The sequence below is a fragment of the Mus caroli genome, unplaced genomic scaffold (assembly GCF_978045245.1).
Source record: "Mus caroli unplaced genomic scaffold, Mus_caroli_1 scaffold_13, whole genome shotgun sequence".
NCBI lineage: Eukaryota > Metazoa > Chordata > Mammalia > Rodentia > Muridae > Mus > Mus caroli.
The window spans coordinates 67,543,687-67,571,466 of NW_028227268.1; the positions used below are offsets into that span (position 1 = coordinate 67,543,687).

Sequence of the window (27,780 nt, forward strand, 5' to 3'; positions counted from 1 at the left end):
GCCTTTGAGAAAGTAGGATCATAAGTCCTGGGCTAGAGAATTCCACTGTTGCCTCTCTGACCCCCTGAATTTGCACAGGCACTCCACATGTGTCAGACACCAAGCTAGCAAACTGTAAGGTTAAGAAACCAAAATAGCACTTGCCTCTCAGCCCACTGCACCAGTCATCTCCAATCCCTTCTAAGCTGCAGTTCCCACAACTCTTTACCAGCCCCAGGAGTCCAAGAGGAGTCAATGGTCATGGGGAAAAGTCTCCCAACAGCCAGAGAAGCTGTCAGGAGCTGGGGGCCACCAACCAGAAAAGATGTCAGGCATCAAGAACCCTACAATATGCTGTCCCAGTCTCTTGCTCTGAGTCTCATTAGTCCTTTTATAATGAGATCCTCTGGGGCCTGTTTCCTTCTTTCAAACGATGCATCTTTCTCACTGCAGTAAGAAAACAATAAGACATGAAAGTAGGTGAGGAGCACTAGAGGTGGCAGAGATGATGTAGGAAAAGCACAAGCTCACCATTATTCTTTCCAATTGCTGCCAATCATGCTTGGGGGAGGGAGGAGCCACTCTCAGAGAGGAAGCACTCAGATCAGTGTCTCTCAGGATTCCATCCTTCTGGAAGTTCAGCAAGGAAGCTAGGGATACCTACTGCATCCAGCTCCTAAAGAGGGCAGGACTTAAGCTGAGTTCACAGATTTTTGCCAGGCAACAAGGATAGAGCATCCAAAGCAAGAACAGACTTCCTTCATCCAAGTCAAGTGTTCACCAGAGGGTTGGTCAATGCCATCCCAGCTCCATATTTCCCAACCCATGAGCCTTGTTTTTGGACACATGCCTCAGCCTTTTCAAGCCTAGTTCTCCCCAAGGGTGTGGGAATCTGGGTGTTTACTTTCAGAGCATTTGTGAGAAGTAAATGTGTGTGACAGTATGGAAAACGTTTTAAGAAATGTCACTTCCTTTTCTTCCTCGAAGCTACATGAACAGTCTTGACATGTCACTAGCAGGAACATCTAAAGTATGGCTGGGATCTGGGGACTGGTGGCTTTTTCTGCCCAACCATTCATAGCCTGTTCACTTCCAGATGACTTTCCCAGACCGTTCTCTAACACACTCTCTGAGTAAGCTCCAAAGGAGAAGGAGAGGAGGGGCCAACTTCAGAGACGCCACCACCAATGCAAGACAAACAAAACCCAACATCCAGGATCGGTGAGATAGCTCTTAAAGGCACTTGCTACCAAACCTGACAACCCAAGTTCGAGACCAGAGTCCTACATAGTGAAACAAAAGAACTTACCTCTGCTTCACTCATATGCTTCACAGATACGCACAAACACACACACACACACACACACACACACAGTGGGGGGAGACAAATGTTAATTTTACATTTTTAATTTTTATTTGATACATATAGGTGTTTCACCTCATGTAGGTCCTTGCATGTAGGCCTATGGAGGCTATAAGAGAGTGTTAGATGAAAGCTCACAGCCATCATTAACACTATGCCAAATTTGTTAATGATAGTTATGAGCTTCCAGGTACGTGCTCAGAATCAAACCGGAGTCCTCTGGAAGAATGGTCAGTGCTCTGATCTGCTGAGCCATATGTTCAGCTCCACAACTAAAAAAAAAAAAAAATTATTGTTAAAAAAAATTTAAACAACAATATCCAGGCCTAGCCTCCATCATGGGACTCATAAGGCCTGAGATTATGAGACTAAATGTCACCTTCTATGGGGCTTGAGGGACGGGCTGCAATTAAATTATAGGAAAATCCTATAAAATGCTTTGGAACGTTTTACAAAGCTATCGATATTTCCACCAGAATGAAGCACCTGGGAGGCCGCGGACAGGGGTGGAGTGGCCACGAGAAGATGATTTGGTTTCATTCATTCTTGCCAGGGACTGATGGAGACTAATGAGGGCTCAGAAGTAGCACCCCAAGAGAAAATACAGTGCGGCCTCCTTTATGGCACCCTCAGGGAAAGAGTGATCTCTTAGAGTGTGTGCAGGGATGTTTGCGGGGAAGGGGCGCATGTGGAGTGGGTTCATGGGTGTGAGTCTCCCCATCCTCGTGCACCATTGGCTGATACAGCCCACGAGGATATGTGAGTACCTACCGTGAATGTCAGAAGGCAGATCATCTTTACTTAGGGTGAATGAAGACTTATAAAGTTTTGGGGGGCTGAGGGTAGGACATCCAGGATGGGCATAGGCCTTTGGCTGGGGGCTTAAGATAGCTGGCATACCTCATTAGCATGGGGAAGCATTTCAGGAACAAGTTTTGTCAGGAGAAAGGAAATTGGTCCCATAAACTAGTTGATGCTGGGTGACATTCCTTAGGTTGGGGGTGGGAGTAGGAGAAAACCTGCTAACAAGGGAGTCTCTCGTTTTGCCTGGAGCTCAAAGGTTATCTGGGTGTGGTGACTTTGATCGTAATTAGCAGTTTTCCCACACATATGTGTGGGTATGGCTATATGCATGGGTGTGTGTATATGTGTGTGTGTGTGTGTGTGTGTGTGTGTGTGTGTGTGTGTGTGTGTTACTTCTTAAAGGTTAGCATCAAAAGTCAGACTTGGGGTCATTAATCTTTGGGACAGTAATGCCCTTTGGGGACCCCAACCCTGATGCTCTGCCCTTGGCCTTGGGAAACAGAAACTATAAATTCTGTCTACAGTGCGGCTGCATTCATGGGCTACAGGTTTACGGTATCTCTCCAGCAACATCACTCCAGCAACATCACAACACTTTTCTTTCTTTTTTTTTTAAAGATTTATTTATTTATTATATGTAAGTATACTGTAGTTGTATTCAGACACTCCAGAAGAGGGAGTCAGATCTCACATGGTTGTGAGCCACCATGTGGTTGCTGGGATTTGAACTCCGGACCTTTGGAAGAGCAATCGGGTGCTCTTACCCACTGAGCCATCTCACCAGCCCACAACACTTTTCTTAAGTCTTACTTTGTTTTTATATGTGTGTGTTGGCGGAACACATATATGTGTACCACATGTATGCCTAGTATTGACATGGAGGTCTTTCCGTATCTGAGCAGGCCAGAAGAAGGAACAGCTGGTAGACGCCAGAAATGGGTGTCATATTGTCCTGAACCTGGAGTTACAGGTGGTTGTGTGCTGCCAAGCGGGTAATAGGAATTGAACCTGTACTACTCACCTATTAAAAAGAATGAATTTATGAAATTCATAGCCAAATGGATGGACCTGAGGGCATCATCTTGAGTGAGGTAACACAATCACAAAGGAACTCACACAATATGTATTCACTGATAAGTGGATATTAGCCCAAAACTTAGGATACCCAAGATATAAGATACAATTTGCTAGACGCATGAAACTCAGGAAGAATGAAGACCAAAGTGTGGACACTATGCCCCTTCTTAGAATTGGGAACAAAACACCCATGGAAGGAGTTACAGAGACAAAGTTTGGAGCTGTGATGAAAGGATGGACCATCTAGAGACTGCCATATCCAGAGATCCATCCCATAATCAGCTTCCAAACGCTGACACCATTGCATACACTAGCAAGATTTTGCTGAAAGGACCCAGATATAGCTGTCTCTTGTGAGACTATGCCGGGGCCTAGCAAACACAGAAATGGATGCTCACAGTCATCTATTGGATGGATCACAGGGCCCCCAATGGAGGAGCTAGAGAAAGTACCCAAGGAGCTAAAGGGATCTGCAACCCTATAGTTGGAACAACATGATGAACTAACCAGTACCCCGGAGCTCTTGTCTCTAGCTGCATATGTATCGAAAGATGGCCTAGTCGGCCATCACTGGAAAGAGAGGCCCATTGGACTTGCAAACTTTATATGCCCCAATACAGGGGAATGCCAGGGCCAAAAGAATGGGAATGTGTGGGTAGGGAATTGGGGGAGGGGAGTATGGGGGACTTTTGGGATAGCATTGGAAATGTAATTGAGGAAAATACGTAATAAAAAAATATATAAAAAAAAAAAAAAAAGGAATTGAACCTGGGTCCTCTGGAAGGGCAGGGAGTGCTCTTTCTTAACCACTGTGCCTCTCAAGCCCCTAAAAGACTTCTTCTTATGGAATCTTCCTTAGACACATCTACCCAGTTTCCTGACAACTTTCCCAGGTGTGAACGGAAATAAAATGGCCTCTCAGATTCTATGATCAGCAAGAGCAGTTTGAACAGGGTTTCAGCAGGACCTGCCCTGCCCCTGCAGAAGTTGCCTACATCCCAGCATGACCTCAAACTACATAGCTATGAATGACCTTGAAATTCTCTTTTCATGTTTTTATTTACAATGTGGAGGAGTAAGCTAAGGCAGGTAGATATCTGTGAGTTCAAGGCCTGCCTGGTCTACATAATGAGTCTCAGGCCAGCCAGAGCTACACAGAGAAATACAGTCTTTAAAAAAAAAAAAAAAAAAAAGTGGAAGTTGAGAGGGGTAAAACGGTGTTCCTTCTTCTGGCCTTCTCAGATACTGAAAGACCTCCGTGTCAATACCAGGCATACATGTGGTACACATATATGTATGTGCATACAAATGTTCAAACAAATAAAATAAAAATCCCCTCACCTAAAAGTAGCAAGTAAATTAAACCAAATAATAACAAACAGATAAAAACAGTGGGCCAGAGAGATGGCCCCCAGGGCCCACATGGTGAAAGGGGATGATTAACTTCCACAAGTTGTCCTCTGACCGCCACAAATGTGCTGCACACAGAAAGACGAAAGAAAGAAAGAAAGAAAGAAAGAAAGAAAGAAAGAAAGAAAGAAAGAAAGAAAGGAAGGAAGGAAGGAAGGAAGGAAGGAAGGAAGGAAGGAAGGAAGGAAGGAAGGAAGGAAGGAAGGAAGAAAGAAAGAAAGAAAGAAAGAAAGAAAGAAAGAAAGAAAGAAAGAAAGAAAGAAAGAAAGAAAGAAAGAAAGTTTTTAAATTTTAAAGAAAAAAAAAGAAAAACAGATCTTTCACATTAGACTTTGAAATTTCTTTTTAATTTGTTTTTGGTTTGGTTTTGTTTGTTTCTTTGTTGTTTTAGGACAGGGTCGTGCTCTGCAGTCCTCACCCAGTATGTGCTGTGTAACCCAGGCTGGCCTCAAATTCATGGTGGTGCTGCTGCCTCAACGGCTGATGCTGGAATTACAGGCTTGAGCCACCATGCCTGCCCAGTTAAAATCCCTTCAAAATAAAACATTTCTTCTAAAGTTCAGATTTGCATATACTTAACTGAGGATGGGGAGGGGTGATACTGGTCCCTGGTACCCAGACATGCAGCCACACTCAGTATCTTCCAGGATGAGCTTCAGGACCCATGAGCCATTAAGTATAGGGTCCTCTGAGAGTTGGTACCTAGAGCCTAACCCCACCCCCACTGCTGTCTTGGGCTGCAGGACTATAGGGTCAACATCTTCCTGAGGCAGCAGTGGAACGACCCCCGTCTGGCCTACAATGAATACCCTGATGACTCTCTGGACCTTGACCCATCTATGCTGGATTCCATCTGGAAGCCTGACTTGTTCTTTGCCAATGAGAAGGGAGCCCACTTCCATGAAATCACCACGGACAACAAACTGCTGAGAATCTCCCGGAATGGCAATGTCCTCTACAGCATCAGGTGAGTTCCAGAGCCAACGACAAGGCCAGGGAATCCTAGGAACAGGTTTCATCAAAAGCAAGGAGGGAGAGTAGGAAAGGCTTGTGAGAGAGAGTGGAGTTTAAGTCTCACTATATCTCAACAAAGACAAAATAGACTTCTCAGCCACCATCAGTAGTAAATGTTGAGGAAGAAAGTTTGACAAAACACTGCAGCTTTGGTGGCAAATTTGAGCACAGCCCACAAGGCTAAGCCAGGGCTGCCACCTCCCTGCTTTGAATCCCACTTACCCGGCACTAAGCCTTGAGACTCAAGACCTCCCCCACTCCTGGTTGTATCTTGGTTAACTGCTAAGCTTTCAGAGTGTCCTGTGACTTCCACTCCCTGACACCCACACACTTAGTCCCCAATCTCCTTGCCCGGGTCACAGGGACAATGGATAATGGAAGTAGAGACATGGGCTCACACTCAACTCTGGCAGCTTGGAAAACAGATGGTACAGAACACTTTTCATCTAATATATTATTATATAACTCATGAACTAAGTTTGATGATCCCCGTTGTGTACATCAGAGAAGTGGGGATGTGAAAATGGAGGAAACTTGGCCAACTGTCCACAGTTCCTGTCAGAGAGCAGGTACCGATGGGGTACCGATGGGGTACCCTGCCCGCTGGAGCATCAAAAGAGCCACAGCTTTCCAGTTTGGGGTCCCCCGACTTCTGGAACATCAGAATGGCCACCGGCCACCACTTTCCATCTGCACATCAATACATGATAATGAATGGCTGTGTTCTGATTTTAAAGAACTTCAGAATGCTAAATGGCCATCTCTCTCACCTTCAGCTCCTCATTGAGGGAGAAGTCTTATCTCCCATCCAGATAGGAGCCTTAAATATCCAAGATGGGTCAGGGCAGAAAGTGAGAAGGCTGGGCTGATCCTGACCTTCAGAGACAACTGGGCTCAGGCCTCTACAGGCTGTCGGGAAGGGACGAGGGACCGTCACCACTGTATAGAAGGGACGTGGGACCCTCACCTCTGAGGGGCAGCAGAAGCTCTGCTGATTGGGTCCATCCTACCAGCCACATCTAGAGGAAGAAGGACACGGAGTCAGCCACCAAGGTCCTGGTGGGCTGCTGGAGGGAGGGTCACCTCTGCCTGGAATTCACTGCTGCCAGGACAGTTTCATGTCTCCCAGAAAACCAAGTCCCAGGGTAAGCTGACAGAAGGACAGGTCAGCAGAAAGTGATGGTCCCAAGGACACTCAGCATCTGGAAATTAACCCATCCTGACAGCTGCCCCACTTCAGAGCTTTTATCTTCAGAAATGGGCCAGCTGGTTTCCCCTTCACTCCCCCGCTCTCGTCCCTCCTCCTCCCATCCCCCTCCTGCTTCTGTCCTGTCCTTAGAGTGGAGTACACACACTGGAGGTATGAGCTGGAAAGGGAAGCTCCCAAGGGACCAGGTGTGCAGCTGAGGTGGCAGTAGCTATGTTCTATGGAGACATCCCCATCTGAGTACCTCAAGGAAGAGAGGGGGACTGGCCTCGGGACAGCAGGGAAGGATAGCACATCAGCCAACCCCAGAGCCAAAGGACCCAGCATGCAAAAGCTAGTTCCGTGTGACTTTAGCACAGACCCAGCCCATCCTTTTCTACATATGTGTCCCTAACCTGTTGGAGAGAGAGCCTGATTGTCTAAGAGCCCTCCACTCCCCTCTCCTGCCAGAGCTCTGATGTGAGCAAAGACTTTCAAGGTTGTTTTCACAGCCTGGGCTACCAGCCTGGGATGTCACAGAAGGGCTCCCTCTGGCTCTGGGGCTGCAGCCTTTATAAGGCTGAACACCCCCAAAATAAATAACTGCCCCACTACTTTCTCCCTGTCCCTACCTGAACTCATAGTCTCTAGTAAGTTGCGTGGAAACAGCCAGAGGTGGGGTGGGGGGACAGTTCTGAACTCACTTCTGACAGGCCTGGTGTATGAATGGAAGCAGCCAAGAGCCATGTGCATACTGCAGAAGCCTGGGAGTTCTTGAGGCTGAGGACTCTGTGGAAAACCTGAGGGAGGGGCGTGGGGACAGAACCTGGAGCCCTAGCAACCTGCTAAAAACGGGTCTGTAGCAGTCAAGATGGCTCCCAAAAAAACCCAGAAGTCCCTCCGACTGGTGACTTTGGGCCACCCCTTTTGCATCGACAAGCCTCCTCTTCCCACCCCAGGAGTTTGGAAATAAGCACCGGTACCTGGTCGCTGGTCCCCACCCTGGAACAATAATTTCAACCAGCACAAGTATGGAGGCACAGACTCCCTGAATGTAGTCCCAGCATCAGTCCCATCCCTTCTCTTCCCAGAATCACCCTGACGCTGGCCTGCCCCATGGACCTGAAGAATTTCCCGATGGATGTACAGACGTGTATCATGCAACTCGAAAGCTGTGAGTCCAAATCGTTTTTTTTTTTTTTTAAGGAGCCAGGCTTCCTTTATCCATTGCCAGGCAGAAATCCCCTAATCGATAGACCCCAGGAGAGTATTTTTATAACTCAACGTGCCAAGTGAGGGGCTTGCATTGAGAAAATACATTAGAAGCATAACTCCCTCCCACCCCCACCCCCGTCTCTCTGGGGCCAGGCTTTGTCACCAGCTGCATTCTCCCAGGAGGAGGCACTGTGCCAAGTCCCTTGTGAATGTGCCTGCCAGGAATGAAGAGAGATGGCTGAGGGAAATCACTGAGGGTGTTCACTTCAACAGGAGAGGTAGACAACTGACTGCACAGATCACTCCAGCAAAGGGGAACTAGTGGAGCGTATTATTGAAAGCAGGAAACAGGGTCAGGGGGAGAAGGCTCTGCCAGTAAAATGCCTGCCACGCTGAGTTTGGGTCCCCCCCACACCATGTCAAAGTCAGGCACGGCTAGGGGTATAGAGATGGAAGGCACTCACCACCCAAGCTAACAGAATCAACTAGCTCCATATTCAGTGAGATACCTTGTCTCAAAAACATAAAGCGGGCCCTGGAGAGATGGCTCAGCAGTTACAAGCACTAGCTGCTCTTCCAGAGGTCCTGTGTTTCCAGCAACAACCTCCTGAAGATCCAGCTCCAGGGAAATCTAATACCTCTGGTCCTTGAAGCCATCTACGTGGTTGTGGCATGCACAGGCATACACATACACACACACACACACACACACACACACACTTTAAAAATACAATAAAATCTTTTCTAAAATAAATAAGGTGGGGAACAACTGAGGAGCACTGACATCAGCTCTCAGCTTCTGGTCTCCACACACATGTTCGCTTAACCGCGTGAATACATATTCACATTATATCACACACACACAAACCAGGAAAGAGCTAGGTGGTGTACACTACAGGAGGCTGAGACAGAAGGGTTTCAGTTTCAAGAGAGTCTGAACTACATAGTGAGTTTAGGCTAGCCTGGATTACCTGAGACCATGTCCCCAAAAATAAAAGAGAGTTGGTCCTGGGGTAAAAACTCTGATTGTCTTGATTGAGCCACCTGCTCTTCTCATTAAGAGCATGTGTGACAGACTCACTCTCTAGAGGAAAATCTGTAGGGAGCAAAAAAGGGAAGCTTTGGTGTCAATCATTCTTTGCCATGGGGTGAGGGGCAGAACCCCAGGACAAACCTAGGTGGGAGGGCTGGGGAATTGATTTAAACAAGTTTCACCTCTTGTGGAGGTGAAGAAGAAAAGACAACAGGGTCCCCTAACTTCCACCATGATCTGGGGCTCCGCCCAGCCTCCAATCCTAAGTGTAACGCTGAGTTCTCACTGACTGAGCCCCTCTTCTGGTCTCTCCCAGTTGGATATACCATGAATGACCTCATCTTTGAGTGGCAGGAGCAAGGAGCTGTGCAGGTGGCAGACGGACTGACCCTGCCTCAGTTTATCCTGAAGGAAGAGAAAGACCTGAGATACTGCACCAAGCACTACAACACAGGTGGGTGCAAGCGGCCATAATGCCCCCAGGTCTCCTGGGTTATCCAGCCACAGAATGTCATGGGTCTGTGTGTAATTACCATGGTGGTTATGGAACAGGTTTGGAACAACAGAGACGTGCCACTGAGATGTTCTTTCTAAGTCCTGGGGATGTTAACTGAAGCTTAGACCACACCTAATTACAAGGGAAGCTAGTAAATACTGTCTTTACTCTGGGTAGGGGTCCTACTGCTGAGGCAAGTAGAGGAACTGGCAGATGGAGGGTAGGCTCTGCCACATAGAAGCTTGTGTTTCTGATAGTGAAGACGTAAAGTACTTGCCTCGGAGTCAAGCAAGAGGGGGCTGGGTGGGCGTGGTTCTGATTAGTAATTAATAACCATTAGAAATCAGTCCATTTGGGAGTAAAATACTTACAGGAGGAAATATGGAGACAAAGTGTGAAGCTGAGACTAAAGGAAAGGCCATCCAGAGAATGCCCCACCTGGGGATCCATCCCATATACAGTCTCCAAACCCGGACGCTATTGCAGATGCCGGGAAGTGCTTGCTGATGGGAGCCTGAAATGGCTGTCTCCTGAAAGGCTCTGCCAGAGCCTGACAAATACAGAGGTGGATGCTCACAGTCAACCATTGGACTAAGCACAGGGTCCCTGATAAAGAAGTTGGAGAAGGGACTGAAGAAGCTGAGGGGGTTTGCAGCCCCATGGGGAGAGCAACAGTGTCAACTGGCCAGACCCCCAGAGCTCCCAGAAACTGGACCACCAACCAAATAGTACACATGAAGGGACCCATGCCTCCAGCCTCATATGTGGCAGAGGATGGCCTTGCTGGACATCAGTGAGAGGAGAGGCCCTTGGGCCTGAGGAGTTCAATGCCCCAGTGTAGGAGAATGCCAGGGCTGGAAGGCGGGAGTGGGTGGGTGGGTGAAGGAGCACTCTCATAGAGGCGGAGGAGGAGGGATGGGATAGGGAGGTTTCTGGAGGGAAGACCTGGAAAGGAGATAACATTTGAAATGTAAGTAAAGAAAATATTCAATAAAAGAAAAAAGAAATGGTGGGTGGAGAAGTAGGAGCCACAAATGATTGGTCAGCTCTGTCATCTGTGCCTAGTCTAGCCTTTGCTGGGAGAGGCTGAATTCAGGAAAGGAGCCGGAGTTAGACCAGGGAAAACTATATATACCCCATCTCAGATGGGAAGGCAGCTCATGTGTGCACAGTGGGGAGGGGCCAAGCCGGCTGGCCTGCTGGCTGGCATACTGGTAAGAAGCCGTGTCTGACCCAGGCTGAGCAGAGGCGACACAGGGCTGCTATAGGGTGATGGCAGGCCCAGGAAAGAGGAAGTGGAGAAGAGGGGCCAGGAGAAGTATGTTATCATGCTTGCACACAGAGAGAGGCCAGGAGTAGATGCCAGGTACCTCCCTCTATCACTGCCCCACTTTATTTGTAAAACTGGAACTCACAATTGGGGTGGTCTGGCTGGCCACAAAGCTCCAGGTATCCATCTTCCCCGTCCCCGTCAGCACTGGGGTTACAGCTGCTCTCCCGAGCAAGTCCTTTACCCACGAAGCTGTCTCCTCTGCCCAATTTTCTTATTCTGAAGACTAATACTCTGTTATTTTCTCCATTCGTCCATTGAAAACTACGTTCAGAGGCCGCAATCCACTTCTATATATCCGTCTGGAAAATGAAGCAAAGATTTCAGAGACACATCTGTTGCCCTGTGCCTGCAGCAGCATTACTGACAGCCGCCAAGAGGAGGAAAGGGTCTGATGTGCAGGGGACCTTCCTGCTCACTGCCTCCTCCACCCTTCACATTTACAGCCCCGAGTAAGGCCCTGTGGGGACAGAGGACAAAGATGAACAGGGCCCTGACCGCATAGGGCCCCAGAAAATCTCCTAGTCACTTACTTCAGTAGACAGGACCTTTACCTTCCCTCGGACAAGCATGTCCTAGCTCTGGTGATACATGGGTGCAAAGAGATAAGCTTCCCATTCCAGCACAAGAGAAAGAAGGCAGGTGGTGGTGGTGCACCAGGTGGAGGAGAGGAGAGGAGAGGAGAGGAGAGGAGAGGAGAGGAGAGGAGAGGAGAGGAGAGGAGAGGAGAGGAGAGGAGAGGAGAGGAGAGGAGAGGAGAGGAGAGGAGAGGAGAGGAGAGGAGAGGAGAGGAGAGGAGAGGAGAGGAGAGGAGAGGAGAGGAGAGGAGAGGAGAGGAGAAGAGAAGAGAAGAGAAGAGAAGAGAAGAGAAGAGAAGAGAAGAGAAGAGAAGAGAAGAGAAGAGAAGAGAAGAGAAGAGAAGAGAAGAGAAGAGAAGAGAAGAGAAGAGAAGAGAAGAGAAGAGAAGAGAAGAGAAGAGAGACTGGCGGTCACTCACCTGCTGCTCTGTGGCTTAAAGGCTCAGGCGATCCCATGAGTAGAACTGAGAACACAGGAAGAAAAGGGACCTTTTGTCAGTTTGTGAAGAAACTGCCCAACAAGAAGAAAAGCATTTCCTGGGAAGGAAGAGGGACCTCCCAGTAAAGACAAGCTCAAAGGAAAGCAAGCTGGAAGCTCAGGAGGGTGAGGGCAAGGCAAGCTCCAGACAAAACAGGGCAGCAGGGAATAACCATTAGGGTAAGGAAGGAGAGAAGATGCTAGAAAGACAGGTCAGAGGTAAACTGGACAGGACAGTGTAGACAGCTTGGACTTTGCTGTAGAGAATAGGAAATGCGTCATATAAGAAAAGAAGGAACAAACAAAAGGGAATCTGTCTTGGTCAGCTTTTCTATTGCCGGAACAAAACACCATGAGCAAAAAGCAGGTTGGTGAAGAGTTTGTTTGTCTTACACTTCCACATCACTGTTAATCCTCAAAGGAAGTCAGGATGGGAACTCAGACAGGCAGGAACCTGGACGCAGGAGCTGATGCAGGGGCCATGGAAGGGTACTGCTCGCTGACTTGTGCTCCATGGCTTGCTCAGCTGCTTTCTTGTAGAACCCAGGACCAACTCAGGAATGGTTCCGCCCACAGTGGGCTGGGCCTTCTCCCATCAATCACTTATTAAGAAAATGCTTTAAGCTGGGCAGTGGTGGTGCACGCCTTTAATCCCAGCACCTCAGGAGGCAGAGGCAGGCAGGTCTCTGTAAATTTGAGGCCAGCCTGATCTACAAAGAGAGTCCACAGCAGCCAGGGCTGTTTACACTGAGAAACCCTATCTTGAAAAACCAAAAGGGGGGCTGGTGAGATGGCTCAGTGGGTAAGAGCACCCGACTGCTCTTCTGAAGGTCTGTAGTTCAAATCCCAGCAACTACCTGGTGGCTCACGACCATCCGTAACGAAATCTGACTCCCTCTTCTGGAGTGTCTGAAGACAGCAACAGTGTACTTACATATAATTAATAAATAAATAAATAAATAAATAAATAAATAAATAAATAAAATCTTTTAAAAAAAAGAAAAGCCAAAAGGGAGGAAAGAAGGGGAGGGAGGGAGGGAGGGAGGGAGGGAGGGAGGGAGGGAGGGAGGGAGGGAGGGAGGGAGGGAGGGAGGAAAATGAAAGCCAGATCTTATAGAATTCCTCCTTTCGGATAACTCTAGTTTGTGTGTCAAGTTGGCATCAGACTAGCCATCACAGATTCTTATGCAGAGCTGGGGTTGATTCAGTCATTTTTAGACCCAGGAGTTAAGAGAAAGAGAAATATTTAGGAAGAAAGATACATCTAGAGTGTGGATATGGACATCTCAAAAAAGTCATCAAACAAAAGGTTTCCAAGAAGTAACAGAATCAAGTCACATCTGGGGACACCAGAGCAGAAGAGTCTGGAAACTCCACTTAGACGGTCTCTTAGCAAACAAATAGGATGATGGTGATGGTGGCGGTGGTGATTGTGGTGATTATGGTGATGGTGGCGGTGGTGGAGTGATAATGAGCTGAAGATAATTAAAATGATGATGATGTTGATAGTGTTGTTAAATGATAATGGTGATGTAATGTTAACAAGGGTAGTTATGGTGATTATGATGACACTAGTGAATGATGGTGATGGTGGTGGTCGTAGCTCTTTGTAAACATCATCTCACTTCACCCAACAAAAACCATTAGACTCACTATATGAGGGCTGGCAAGAGGGTAAAAATACTTGCCACCAATCCTGACAACCACAGGTTCATCTTCAGGACCCAAATAGTGGAAGGATAAACTCACTCTCACAAGTTGTTCTCTGGCCTCCACACAAAGGCCATTGTATACACATGCCCACTTGTGCATACACACACACACACACACACACAAACACACACACACACCACAAATGAATAAGTAAATGTAATTTTTAGGAGTAACCATATTAAGTATGTATTTTTTTTATTTCTGTCTTCCTTTAATATTTTTCAAGAGGTTCCCTCCAGAACCTCCTCAGATACCTAAATCCAAAGATGTTTAAGTTCCCTTGATAGTGTGGAGCAGTGTTTGTATGTGGCCCGTGCACATCCTTCTGAATATGTTATCTCAGGATAACTGACAATGTCTAACTTGATGTAAATGCTGTGGAGACAGATGTTCACCTGTCGTCTGGGATGTGATGGCAGGAAGAGTCTGTCCATGTTCAGGGGAGACGAACTTCTTCTGAACGATTCTACTTGCACTTTGGATGAAACCACGGACGTAGAACCCATGGATGTGGACGACCAACTGCGTTAACCTCTTCGCCCTAAAGGAAGAAACTGGAGCACAGAACAATTCGGTCGCTTGCCTGTGAACACAGAGAGTGTGGGGCTGGACGAAGACTCCAGCCAAGCTGACACTAACATCCCTGCTACTCCCTAGCCACGTCCCATGACTCTGTTGTCATTCCTTGCAGGTAAATTCACCTGCATCGAGGCCCGATTCCACCTGGAACGGCAGATGGGCTACTACCTGATCCAGATGTACATCCCCAGCCTGCTCATCGTCATCCTGTCCTGGATCTCCTTCTGGATCAACATGGATGCTGCACCAGCTCGTGTGGGACTGGGCATCACCACAGTGCTCACCATGACCACACAGAGCTCTGGCTCCCGAGCCTCCCTACCCAAGGTGAGTGGCACCACTGGGGAATACTGTACCCCAGAATGGAGAAGACTCCATCACCTCTCATCTCTAGCTGAGACATGGGGAGCATACAGTGTGTCTCACCATACATATACATACTGCCTGTGGTGTTGTTTCAGGAAGTTGCTATCTGGACCACAGTTTCTAGGGTCTTGGCATCTTTTTCAAAGAATTGGAAGAGGAGAGAAGCTGCAAGCAGTTTGTAAAATAGCAAGAAAACTTTATTCATGTGCTGCTTCCAGTCAGGGCCACACATTACCTCCGTTCTAATACAAGGACATTGGAACAGCATCTAACACATACTCCAAGATCGTCACCTACATTCTTCAATTGTTAGTACTTTGCCATGTTTGTTTTGTTTATCTATATGCAAAGATAAATAGATACATAGATACATAAGTAGACACATAGCATAGTTAGATGATATATGTAGACAAGACAGACTAGATCATACATACATGTACACACACACACACACACACACACACACACACTCCTAGCCAGCACTAACTGTCAACTTGATACAACCTAGAGTCACCTAAGGGACTCTCAATTGAAGGGTTGCACAGATCAGATTGGCCTGTGAGTATGTCTAGGAGGGATTGTCTTCATTGTTTATTGATGTAAGAGGGCCCAGCCCACTGTGGACAGCACCATCCCTCTGTGGTTTGTCCTGGGCTATATAAGAAAGCTAGCTCAGGAAAAAAAAAAAAAAAAAAGCCAGGCAGTGGTATCACACGCCTTTAATCCCAGCACTCGGGAGGCAGAGGCAGGCGGATTTCTGAGTTCAAGGTCAGCCTGGTCTACAGAGTGAGTTCCAGGACAGCAAGGGATACACAGAGTAAATCTGTCTTGAAGAGAGAAAGAAAGAAAGAGAAGAAAGAAAGAGAAGAAAGAAAGAAAGAAAGAAAGAAAGAAAGAAAGAGAGAGAGAGAGAGAGAGAAAGAGAGAAAGAAAGAGAAGAAAGAAAGAGAAGAAAGAAAGAAAGAAAGAAAGAAAGAAAGAAAGAAAGAAAGAGAAGAAAGAAAGAAAGAAAGAGAGAGAGAGAGAGAAAGAGAGAAAGAAAGAGAAGAAAGAAAGAGAAGAAAGAGAGAAAGAGAAGAAAGAAAGAAAGAAAGAAAGAGAGAGAGAGAGAGAGAGAAAGAAAGAAAGAAAGAAAGAGAGAGAGAAAGAGAGAAAAAGAAAAAGAGAGAAAGAGAAAGAGAGAAAGAGAAAGAGAGAAAGAAAGAGAGAGGAAGGAAGGAAGGAAGGAAGGAAGGAAGGAAGGAAGGAAGGAAGGAAGGAAGGAAGGAAGGAAGGAAGGAAGGAAGCTCAGCACAAATGAGCAGAGAGCAAGCTAGCAACACAGCATTCTTCTATGGTCTCTGCTTCAAGAACCTGAGTCCCTCCCCCTGATTTCCTTCAATAATGAAATGTGGCCTGGGAGTGTCAGCCAAATAAATCTTTTCCTTCCCTAGTTGCATTTGGTAGGAACATTTGTCCAAGCAACAAAAAAGAAATTAGAACAGATAGAAAGATGGTGGGTGGATAGATAGATAGATAGATAGATAGATAGATAGATAGATCAGATAAGTAGATGGATAGATCAGATAAGTAGATAGAGAGATAGATAGATAGATCAGATAAGTAGATAGATTATAGATAGATCAGATAAGTAGATGGATAGATCAGATAAGTAGATAGAGAGATAGATAGATAGATCAGATAAGTAGATAGATTATAGATAATAAATAGGTGATAGATTAGATAAGTAGATAGATGATATGTGATAAGTAGATCAGATAAGTGGATAGATTATAGATGATAAATAGGTGATAGATAGATAGAGAGAGAGAGAGAGATTATAAGAAAAGTAGACATCTGGAAGAAATTATAGAACAATTATATAGAGTGGTGATAGGTTATTGATAGATTAATAGATAATAGGTGATTAATAAATAGATGATAGGCTCAGGATAAGTGGGCAGTCAAATATTCTGACTGGTTTTGCCTCTTCTGAGGGTGTGGTCATCTTGTGTTAGCTTTGGTGGTTTCTCATGAGTGTCTGCCACTCCACTTCTCCTCCCTCTGCCCTGACTCATGATCTCTAGGCTGCTGATCCTTCCCCTCACTCACCAGTTCTGTCTTCTACCCCCTCGCATTCACTGTTGACAATGAAATTCTCATCTCAACTATTTACTTTCAACTTCAGAGTTTGCATTTGGTTCCCTTATCATTTCCACCTTTTTATTAATGTGTTCTGCTTGGTGAGAGACTATTCTCAAACTTTCCTTTAGTTTCTCCTTGTTGTTTTCTTTTGTTTGAGACAGAGTTGGCTCTGTAGCTCAGGCTGGCCTTGAATGCCTTGTTCTCCTCCACCCACAGCCTCCTTAGTTCTGGGTCTACAGGTGGGTGCCACCATATAGAAACTGCCTAGACACAGTTTCTTTCTTTCAGTGGCTTGAGTATATTTAAGATAATTAATTTAACATCTTTATTTGCCCAGCTTGGTAGTGGCATGCATGCCCTTAGGAGACAGAGACAGACAGGAGCAGCAGGAGTTCAAGGTCAACCTCAGCTACACACCAAGCTCAATGCCAGCTACATGATATCCTAATTTTTAAAAGATAAAATAAAATAATGGGCTAGAGGGATGACTTAAGGATTAAAAGCACTCACTGCTCTTGCAGAGGACGTAAGTTCAATCCCCAACTCCCACAACACACCTCCTATGAGGCCAGCCCTCCTATGCCAATGCCTCTGGATTCTTGTGCACGTACTCATACACAGGCATAATGCATATGGGCAACTAAAAATAAAATAATTAATTCTCTAGTAAGTCTGATATCTTGTTTCCTTGGGTGCCAACTCATTAACTCATCTTTCTTTCTTCCTTTCCTTTCCTTCCTTCCTTCTTTCTTTCTTTCTTTCTTTCTTTCTTTTTTACTGTAACTGGGTCATAGTTTTCTGGTGGAAGTGTTAGGTTTTGTTTTGGAACTTTTTGGTTTGGGTTTTTTTGTTTTTTGTTTGTTTGTTTACTTGTTTGTTTTGTACTCCTTATAAATTGTGCATTTACATACATAAGACAAGAGGGCGACATTTGGAACTCAGACTCCACCCCCTGAGGACTTGTGATTATTGTTGGTACTTTGTCTGAACTGGGTCTGTGAACCCTGGATTTCTGTTATGTCAGGCGCTAAGGTCTGGGCTCACTGAGCCTGGCAACCATGTGAAAACCGGACAGAGATATTTTATGGACTGTGCAGACCCTGTAAGTGTCCCCCATCTCTGAGATGAGAGCACCTGTTAGGATATGTGATATGTGTGTCTTCAGTATCAGCCAGACAGGTCTTTACCTCCTGCTGGGAGCTGGCTTAGCATGGGTGGATCAGGGCGTCCTGGGTTGCCCCTGGGCACTCACAGATTAGCCTGCCGTGACATTTCAGGACACGGCACACTTTTCTGAACTTTTCACTTAACCTTTGGAAGGCTAGAACCCAGGCCCTTGAGCTTGCCAGGCGAGTGTCCCACTCCTAAGCTCTGTGCCCAGTGCCCTCTTGAGTTTTTTGATTAACCTGTTATTTTGCCTCAGTGCCTCTGATAGCGATCCCACTAATTGCTTTCGACAAATGTCCCCCAGATTTTAAAGATACAAATGAAAAGAGTTCCCACTGGACCCTCACCAAATCAGGTCAAATAAAGGCAGCTTGTGGTAGGAAGGAGCACTAATTGAACAGCTAGAGAGGGCAAAGGAAGAGGGCAGGGCCCTGGGAACCGGCTCGAATCGGCTCCGACTCCTCTGCCCTCTCCAATGGATGCCTGATGGCTGGCTATTATTGTTTTTCTGGCTGTTGATTGTCAAGGCTACTGTGGTCTGGAGGGTTAGGGTAGGAGCAGAGAAAATTAAAGTACCAACCCCCCCAGGGGCAAACCCATACACACAGCCACACTACACAGTGGTTCACAGCATCATTCTGTTCCACCAAAAGGCAAAAATGATTGATACTCGCTATCCAACAGACAGTCACAGTGCTATGTCTCCATACAATGGAATATTATTAAGCCATAAAAATAGACTGCTGGAGCTAGGGAGACAGCTCACTGCTTAAGAGCACTTCCTTCTCTTGCTAAGGATGGACATTGGGTTCCCAGCACCCATTGCAGGGCAGTGCACAGCCATCTGTGACTTCAGCTGTAGAGGGAACTTCTGGTCTCCACAGGCCATGCACACATGTACATCTACACACACAAACACATGCACATATATACACATAAATATAAAATAAATCTTTAAATGCAAATAATCTGCTGCTGTTGCACACAACGGTAAGATGTGCCTCAAAAATACTGCACGTGGGAGAAGACCGTCAGGATATGTTGTATTATTATTCCAGATTGAAATTCCAGAATGTTCAGGACACAGATGCCACAGAAACGTGAAGTGGATTACTGGGTCTTCAGGGTTGGGAAAGTAGAAAAGTGATAATTAAAACACACCAGCAGCTTTCAATGGGTGTGGCTCCACATGACTTTAACCCCAGCAGCACTGGAGAGATAGATGCAGGATCTCTGAGCTCCAGGCCAACCTAGTCTACATAGCAAGATCCTTTTTAAGAAAGAAAAGAATTCTGTGAGTGCACACATGCACACTCACTATGCGTCTGTGTGTCTGTGTCATGTAAGCAATGGGGCATATATTAGGTCAGAGACCCACTTAGGGAAATTGGTTCTCTCCTTCCATCACATGGGTCCTGGGGTTTGATCTCAGGTCATCAGGCTTGCTGGCAAGTGCCCTTTCCCACTGAGTCACCTGAGTCATCTCTCAGCCATCCACTGCATGTCTTGAATAAATTCTCACAGGACTGCTACAAGCCTTTGGCAGTTAATCAACAGGGCTCCAGATAATGGACTGTAGCAATTTCTGCCAGTGCACTCACTGGTTTTGTGAAGGGACAGCTTGCAAGGGCCCTGACAGAACTGTTTGCTAAGAGCCTTCTTTCACACTAATACTCTGTCCAGCATCCTCTCAGACTTCAATACGATGCTCTGCTTCACACACTGAAGACGATGGAGATGTGGCCTCCCTCTCTCCCCGTTTCTCCTGTAACCATCACATCTTCTCCCTGATACTCTGCCAGTGTGCTTCCTCTGTCCTCCTCTGCTCCTTCCATCCAAATATCCCAGGGAGAGCAGTGGGCAGTGGGGAAAGTTACTGAAGAGCGGGACATGCCCCATTCACACTCAATACAACAATGTCCTCTTATCCTCCGGGATCAAGTTCTAGGGACCCTCCACTCTAACTCTGGCAGTTGAATAAAATGACGAATGGTACCAAACCCTATATGTCATATACTTTTCCTATATATACCATAGTTTTGTAGAACATGTGTTCTGCTGTGGGACTGGACAGATTGCTCAGGGCTAAGAGTGCTTGCAGCTCTTGCAAAGGACCCAAGTTCAGTTCCCAGCACCACTCTGGGTAACTCCAGCTCCAGAAGATCTGATGAACTCATCTGGCCTCTGCAGATACTACTCACAAACAAATACACACAAAGACATATAATTTAAATGTAAATCATTTAAAAATTTTTATTCTTAGACTAGAGAGATAGCTCAGTGGCTAAGAGCACTGGTTACTTTTCTATAGGACCCAGCTTTCATTCCCAACACCCACATGGTAGCACATAACTATCTCTAACTCCAGTTCCACAGGATCTTGCCCCCTCTCCTGGATGCTTCAGGAATTGCATGCATGTAATACACATACATATGGGCAAAATACTCATATATGTAATATAAAAAAACAAATTTTTCTTTAAATAAAAATTTGTTATTGGGGCTATAGAGATGGCTCAGTGGTTAAGAGCACTAGCTGCTCTTCCAGAGGTCCTGAGTTCAATTCCCAGCAATCACATGGTGGCTCACAACCATCTGTAATGGGATCTGATGCTCTCTTCTGGCATGCAGGTGTACATGCTAAGAGAGCACTCATATACATTAAATAAGTAATAAATAAATAAATAAGTTGTAGATCTTAGCAATGTCAGCAAAGAATTTCTTTTTCTTTCTGTATTGAATTGAGGACTTCACAATTTGGCTTAAAAGAAGCCTTTTGTAGCTTTTCTTGTCATATCCAAGTTACCAACATCACTGGTTTTGTACTTTGGGGCCATTATTAAGTAAACTGAGCTTTGGCCACAGTCCATCTGATAATTAACATGGCGAAGTGATTGGTAGAGGGTAGTGTGCACAGTATCTGCTTCGGGGAAGGATGGTTTATGGTATTAGCAGGATTATTAGAATCCACCACAGTGTTCAGAACAGTGTGCAGCCTAAAACTTACAAACTGCTCATTTCTGGAATCTTCCAGGCAACAACATTTCAGGAAATCTTCCTCTTCTCTCACCTCTGTGCTTTCTCCCTGAAGGTGTCCTACGTGAAAGCTATTGACATTTGGATGGCTGTTTGCCTGCTCTTCGTGTTCTCGGCCCTGCTGGAATATGCCGCCGTCAACTTTGTGTCTCGACAACACAAGGAACTGCTTCGATTTAGGAGGAAGAGGCGACATCACAAGGTAGGCCTTTGGGGCGTGGCCTGGGGAGGGGCAGGTGGTGGGGCAGAAGCGGAAGTGCTCTAAGCAATCGGTGACCTGTGTTTCACTGGACTGTCCCCATGGGTAGCAGAGCTGAGAACAGGATAGAATCCTGAAAAGCTTCGCTTTTACCTTGTGTATAATGACCTAGCTGGGTTACTAGGATCCTCTGGATAACCACAGCAGCAGTACCTTAAGAATTGTCATGTGACACCAAGAAACAAATGCCTATGATGATAATCGGCTTCATCTCCTAGACACAGCAGGCTGGGGCAGGTCTGCTGCTTGTTTTCAGCAAACGCGGTCCAGCTCTGGGCTCAGTCTCTTCATCACCTACCAAAAAGACTGGCTTGGTGGGATACTGTGCCGAAGACAGAGACAGAGATTCCAAGGAAGCTTTCAATTTTGTCCCTGCCACACCAGTGTCAAGGATAACACACACACACATGCACACACACACAGGTACCCATTGCATACACACACAGGCCCCCATTAGTATGTTATTTAAACACTGGCAACACGATTCAGTTAACTATTGACAATCTACAGGCCAATCTTCTGAGACAAGGAGATGCCCTTGGGGACTCCAGACTGCAAGGTCCTTCTATGTCTGCACTGGCACAGGTTTAGCAGGCTAGACAGGACCTCTTAGAAGGTTTAGCCCTTCCTACTGTCCTTTAGACATCAAGACCCTCCTTCAAAGGTGTAATCATCTGTAGGCATTGTACATGCTTGCAATCCCAGTGACTGAGGGTGGTAAGCAGAAGCAGAAGGGTGAAGAGTTCAAGGTCAGCCTGGGCTACAGCACAAGATCATGTCTCAAGAAGAAAAAACAGCGGGGCAGTGGTGGCCCACGCCTTTAATCTCTGCTCTTGGGAGGCAGAGGCAAGCAAATTTCTAGTTCAAGACCAGCCTGGTCTAGAGAGTGAGTTTCTGGACAGCCAAGAGAAACCTGGTCTCCCAAAACAAAACAAAACAAAAAAAACAGGCCTGGGGAAGTAGTTCTGTTGGTGGAATGCCAACTTAGCATTCACGCTGCATAAATCCAGACATAAGCACACATCTATAATCACACTTGGAGGTACAGGTTGGAGAATCAGAAGTTCGAGGTCAGCCTCTACTATATCAAGTTCAAGGGAAGTTTAAGCTACATAAGACCTTTTCTTTAAAAGAAAAAAAAAAGCCAAAAACCAATAATCTAGAATAAAATAAGTACAATGATTTCCATTGTAATCCCACCTTCTGACACCTGAGGCAGGAGGATCAAAAGTTCAAGTTTAAAAGCTAGGAAAGGAGCTGGGCGGTGGTGGCGCACTCCTTTAATCCCAGCACTTGGGAGGCAGAGGCAGGCAGATTTCTGAGTTCAAGGCCAGCCTGGTCTAGAGTGAGTTCCAGGACAGCCAGGACTACACAGAGAAACCCTGTCTCGAAAAAACAAACAAACAAAAAACAACAACAAAAAGCTAGGGAAGACCCTCTAGGCAGCTATAGGGAAGCCATCACCCAAACTGGGTGAAGACTTTCCAGTGTGGCTGCTTTTAAGTCCCCCATGCTCCTGTGAGTAACCCCTCATCCAGCTCTGTAAACCTATAAAATTATTGTTTTGGCTCACAGTCAGCTATTGGATGGATCACAGGGCCCCCAATGGAGGAGCTAGAGAAAGTATCCAAGGAGCTAAAGAGACCTGCAACCCTGTAGGTGCAACATTATGAACTAACCAGTACCCCGGAGCTCTTGACTCTAACTGCATATGTATCAAAAGATGGCCTAGTCGGCCATCACTGGAAAGAGAGACCCATTGGACACGCAAACTTTATATGCCCCAGTACAGGGGAACGCCTGGGCCAAAAAAAAATGGGAATGGGTGAGTAGGGAAGTGGGGGGGGAGTGTGTGGGGGACTTTTGGGATAGCATTGGAAATGTAATTGAGGAAAATATGTAATAAAAAATTATTGTTTTGGGGGCTAGGGGTGGAAAGAAATTTCCAAGCTAGCCTTGGCTATGGAAGGAAGGAAGGAAGGAAGGAAGGAAGGAAGGAAGGAAGGAAGGAAGGAAGGAAGGAAGGAAGGAAGGGAGGGAGGGAGGGAGGGAGGGAGGGAGGGAGGGAGGGAGGGAGGGAGGGAGGGAGGGAGGGAGGGAGGGAAGGAGGAAGGGAGGGAAGGAGGAAGGAAGGAAGGAAGGAAGGAAGGGAAGAAGAAGGGAAGAAGGGAAGAAGGGAAGGGAAGGGAAGGGAAGGGAAGGGAAGGGAAGGGAAGGGAAGGGAAGGGAAGGGAAGGGAAGGGAAGGGAAGGGAAGGGAAGGGAAGGGAAGGGAAGGGAAGGGAAGGGAAGGGAAGGGAAGGGAAGGGAAGGGAAGGGAAGGGAAGGGAAGGGAAGGGAAGGGAAGGGAAGGGAAGGGAAGGGAAGGGAAGGGAAGGGAAGGGAAGGGTTAAGAACACAAGCTGTTCTTGCAGAGGACAGGGTTCGATTCTGAGGGTTAGCATGTCACACCCACTGGTAACTCCAGTTTGAGATTCAATGCCTTCTTCTGACCTCAGAGACGCGTACATACATATGGCCTTTAACACATACTCGTAAAATAAATATCCTTAGGAAAGAAAAATGTATAGAAAGCCACCTTGAGCCATGAACTTGAGGCTTCACCTGAAGCCCTTGCTGCCTCCAACCAAGCAGAGTAGCCATTCCCATGTGTATCTGTGCAATGGGACTGCCCTTAGGCAGAGCACACACACTCCAGATCACCACAGTCCCAGTTCACTTCATCACTCCCCTGTGCACAGCCTAATTAATATGACCTCATTCACAAAGGCTCTGCAGAAAACAAGGATAGTTTGACTGGACCCATACTAAGTGTGGAAGACCTCCCCTTGGCATCTAGGTGTGACTTACACTGGAGACCTGCAGATCCGGGTTGCAGAAACCTCCAGTCCACCCAAGCCTCTTTTAAAGTTTTCTTCTTTTCATTCTGTTGGTTTGCATCCTGCATTAGGCACAGGGCCTAATGATCAGGACATTTATGATCGATGACTGCATCTGGTCCAGCATTCATGGTGGAAGTAAGAGAATGCGGGTCATATGATGAGGGCTGGTGGGCAAAGTAGGCATTGCCTGTGGCCAGGAAAGTGATGGAGGCTTTAGACCAGGGCCAAGAAGAGGAATGGGGGAGCCAAGACTTTCCAGAAGTAAGGAGAGTAAAAAGTCCAAACAGGCTTAGGAGCCCCTGTGTTTAGTGGTGAGGAGCTAGCTCTGGCCTGGATTTCATTCGGCCAGTCATCTGGGTCAGGCTCCTCAACTCCCACTGTTTTGCCATGTTTTCAAATATTGCCTCATTTGCTGGGCAGAAGACATCCAGACCTCCAAGTCCTGGCCCGCCTCATTAGAGGGATCATTAGGAAGCATCTGTGGGGCCCAGACTCAGCAGGAGCTCCAGATCCCTCGGGTGGGTTCCACAGCCTACGTCCCAATTTCCTGCCCCATCCCCAAGCATCTTCCAACAGATGAGCGTGCACATCCTGCCACCTTCTGGTTTCAATAGGAATAGCAGGCCTTTTCCAATCATTGCTTAGGGGTTTCCTTTCCCCAGAATACAAGGAGTCGCTGTCCAGCTAGATGGCACCAAACCTTCTTCCCTGCCAGTGTGTACCAGATAAGGAAGGAGAGCATAATTCTCCAAAAATGTCTAGGAAAGCTAATGTGGTGTTGTGGTGGTATTACTGTTTGTCTATAGATGGATAATTATATACACGAGATACTACCCACTTATTGAAGTATTCATTCCTTTTATTTATTTGATTTTTTTTTTCTGAGACAGGGTTTCTCTGTATAGCCCTGGATGTCCTGGAACTCACTCTGTAAACCAGCCTGGCCTCGAACTCAGAAATCTGCCTACCTCTGCCTCCCAAGTCCTGGGATTAAAGGCATGCACCACCTCTGCCCGGCTTATTTAATTTTTTGAGACAGTCTCATGTACCCCAGGCTGGCCTTGAACATTGTGTGTGTGTACATATGTATGTGCATGTGTGTGTGAGTGTCCATGCATACGTGCACACGTTCTCTAAGGAGGGCCCTGTCTGCATGTGCACAAATACAGAGATCAGAGGACAACTTGCAAGAATCTATCCTTTCCTTCCATTGTGTGGGTCGTGGAGATTGAACTCACGTTTTTAGACTTAGCAGCAGGCACCTTTACCCACGGAGCCATCTCAGGAGCCTAAACCTACTTTATTCTTTTTTTAAAATGTTTTTAAAGTTTATTCTTTTTATTATATGTCTACGAGTATTCTTCCTATGTGTGTGTGTATGCCTGGTGCCCACGGAGACCAAAAAGGGGCTCCAAATCCTCTAGAACTGAAGTTAGGGACACTTGTGGGCCACTATGTAGGTGCTGGGAACCAAACCCAGGTCCTCTGCAAGGACAGCCAATGCTTTTAGCTTCTGAAGAAGCCATCTCTCCAGGCTGGCTTCTCCTTGGAGCATTCAGTGTTGCTCGCAGTTTTCCGCACTTTAGTTCTGTGTTAGAGTTGCAGATGTATAGAGACCATTGACACTTCTGTGTCACACCATTATCATGCAGTCAGCATGGATGCTGTGTCATGCTGTGTGGCGATAAAGGCCATACAAAAAAGAAAACAACTACTCCCATTCTCTACCTCCTAACAGCAAGGGCAAGTGTATGCTTAGCTGTCATAAAGTCTCAAGGCCCCTCTTAGTCCTGGGGCCTGGAAAGTCTTGGCTCCCCCATTCCTCTGCTTGGCCCTGGTCTAAAGCCTCCATCACCTTCCTGGCCACAGACGATGCCTACTCTGCCCACCAGCCATATGACCCGCATTCTCTTACTTCCACCATGAATGCTGGACCAGATGCAGTCATCGATCATAAATGTCCTGCCCATTGGCCCTGTGCCTAATGCAGGATGCAAACCAACAGGATGAAAAGAAGAAAACTTTAAAAGAGACTTGGGTGGACTGGAGAGCTGGCTCAGACATTAGGAGCACTTGTAGAGGACCCAAGACTTGTAGAAAACTAATCTTGCAGAGAGCGCAGGTTTGACTCTCAGCACCCACAATGGTAGACCACAGCTGTCTGTAACTCCAGGTTCAGGATACCTGACCCTCTTTTCTGGCCTCTGAAGGCACTGCATGCACTTAGAGCACAAACATGCATGCAAAGAAAACATCCCTGCACAGAGAAAAAAAAAATAAATCTAAGAAAAAAATGAAGGAGGCTGGGACTGGTGAAGATTTCACTTATTGGAGAAACAATTTTACAAGGTTTTGTGCTTCTGCACCCAAAACTCTGCTTGTATGTTCAGTATTTGTTGCGTTTAGGGGGTTGTGAGTGGGTTTCTTGCTGGGTTTGAGAAATAGGGCTTCCTATGCTTCAAACTGGCCTCCATCTGGCAGCTAAGCTATCTGGGACTCTTGACCCTCTTGCTTCTACTTCCAAACACTGGAATGTCAGGCTGAGCCATGGCTGCTCTCACAGAGCTTCCTCTCAAACACAGTAGTCCTCATCCTTCCTATGCTGAGGCCCTTTAATACAGTTCCTCATGTTGTGGTGCCCCCTAAATGTAAATTTTTTGTTGCTCCTTCATAACTGTACTTTTGCTACAATTATGAATTGTAATATAAACATCTGTGTCTTCTGACAGTCTTAGGCAACTCCCGAGAAAGCGTCATTCAACAACCCTCAGAGGCGGGTCTCGATCCACAGGCTGAGAATTGTTGCTCTAATAGGAGAGGTAGCAGTCAGCAAAGGAATTAGACCCCAGTGGGATCAGAGCTCTTCCTCTGGGGCACTCAGAGGGCACTCCACACGGCAGCTACCCTGTCTTTGGGAACTCAAGGAGGGCAGCTAAGTGGGAGGCTGGGGCTCGGGTTTGGAAGCAGAGGTAAAGCAGAAAGGATAACTTGAAATGAACCAAAGAAGAAAAAAGCCCAACATCCTCAAACCTAAGGAAATGTGTCAGGGTGACTGAAGAATAGTGTCACACCGAGAAAGGCAAGAAGTAAGAGGGAACAGGTGGACACACTCCAGGAAATCTGAGGCCTTCTTATGCAGTGGAAGAATGTAAGTGTCCTGAAGTCAGTGGCAGCTACTAGGAAGTTCTGATTAGAGCCAGGCATGGTCGCACACAGCCATAATCCCAGCATTTGGGATACTGAGGCAGAAAGACCAAGACGTCCAGCTTAGCCAGATGGTGGGAATATTAAGGTATCCGCTCATACACTTGGCCACTAAAGTGCTCATGGTTTAAGTGTTAGGATCAGAATCCTAGCAACCTCATATGTGCCATAACCTGCCTGTGATCTCAACTCAAGGGAGGCAGATACCGGAGATACCTGGAGCAAGCTGGCCAGTCAAACTAGTTAAACAGCTGAGCTCTGGGTTCAACTGAGAGACCTTGTCTCAAGAAATAAAAATGAGGATCCAGGAAGATACTTAGCATCAACCTCTGACCTCTAAATGTATATACATGCACCCACATGTGCATACGTGCACAGTATGAACACACACATACACGCAAAACAAAACAAAACAAACACACTGGCCCTTCAGTCCCATCATGGAATGGCAGGTGAAGGGCAAGCTGGAGCTGACTGGGAGAGGGAAA

The 27,780-nt window shown here is 46.6% G+C and overlaps 1 protein-coding gene and 1 long non-coding RNA gene across 2 annotated transcripts in view; one reads left to right on the plus strand and one right to left on the minus strand.

The window, feature by feature from the left end:
* Positions 1-27,780, plus strand: part of Glra1 (glycine receptor alpha 1) — a 95,668-nt gene that overhangs the window by 66,863 nt on the left and 1,025 nt on the right. The window contains exons 4-8 of the mRNA XM_021176382.3: positions 5,377-5,600; positions 7,925-8,007; positions 9,398-9,535; positions 14,368-14,582; positions 21,004-21,150. Coding sequence (XP_021032041.1) covers positions 5,377-5,600; positions 7,925-8,007; positions 9,398-9,535; positions 14,368-14,582; positions 21,004-21,150 — 807 coding nt within the window. The remainder of the gene's footprint in view (positions 1-5,376; positions 5,601-7,924; positions 8,008-9,397; positions 9,536-14,367; positions 14,583-21,003; positions 21,151-27,780) is intronic.
* Positions 1,540-12,215, minus strand: LOC147001518 (uncharacterized). Its single transcript, XR_015044869.1, has 3 exons — positions 11,905-12,215; positions 10,993-11,209; positions 1,540-1,614 (listed from the first exon to the last, which is right to left on the minus strand). It is a non-coding gene; the product is annotated as an uncharacterized LOC147001518 (long non-coding RNA).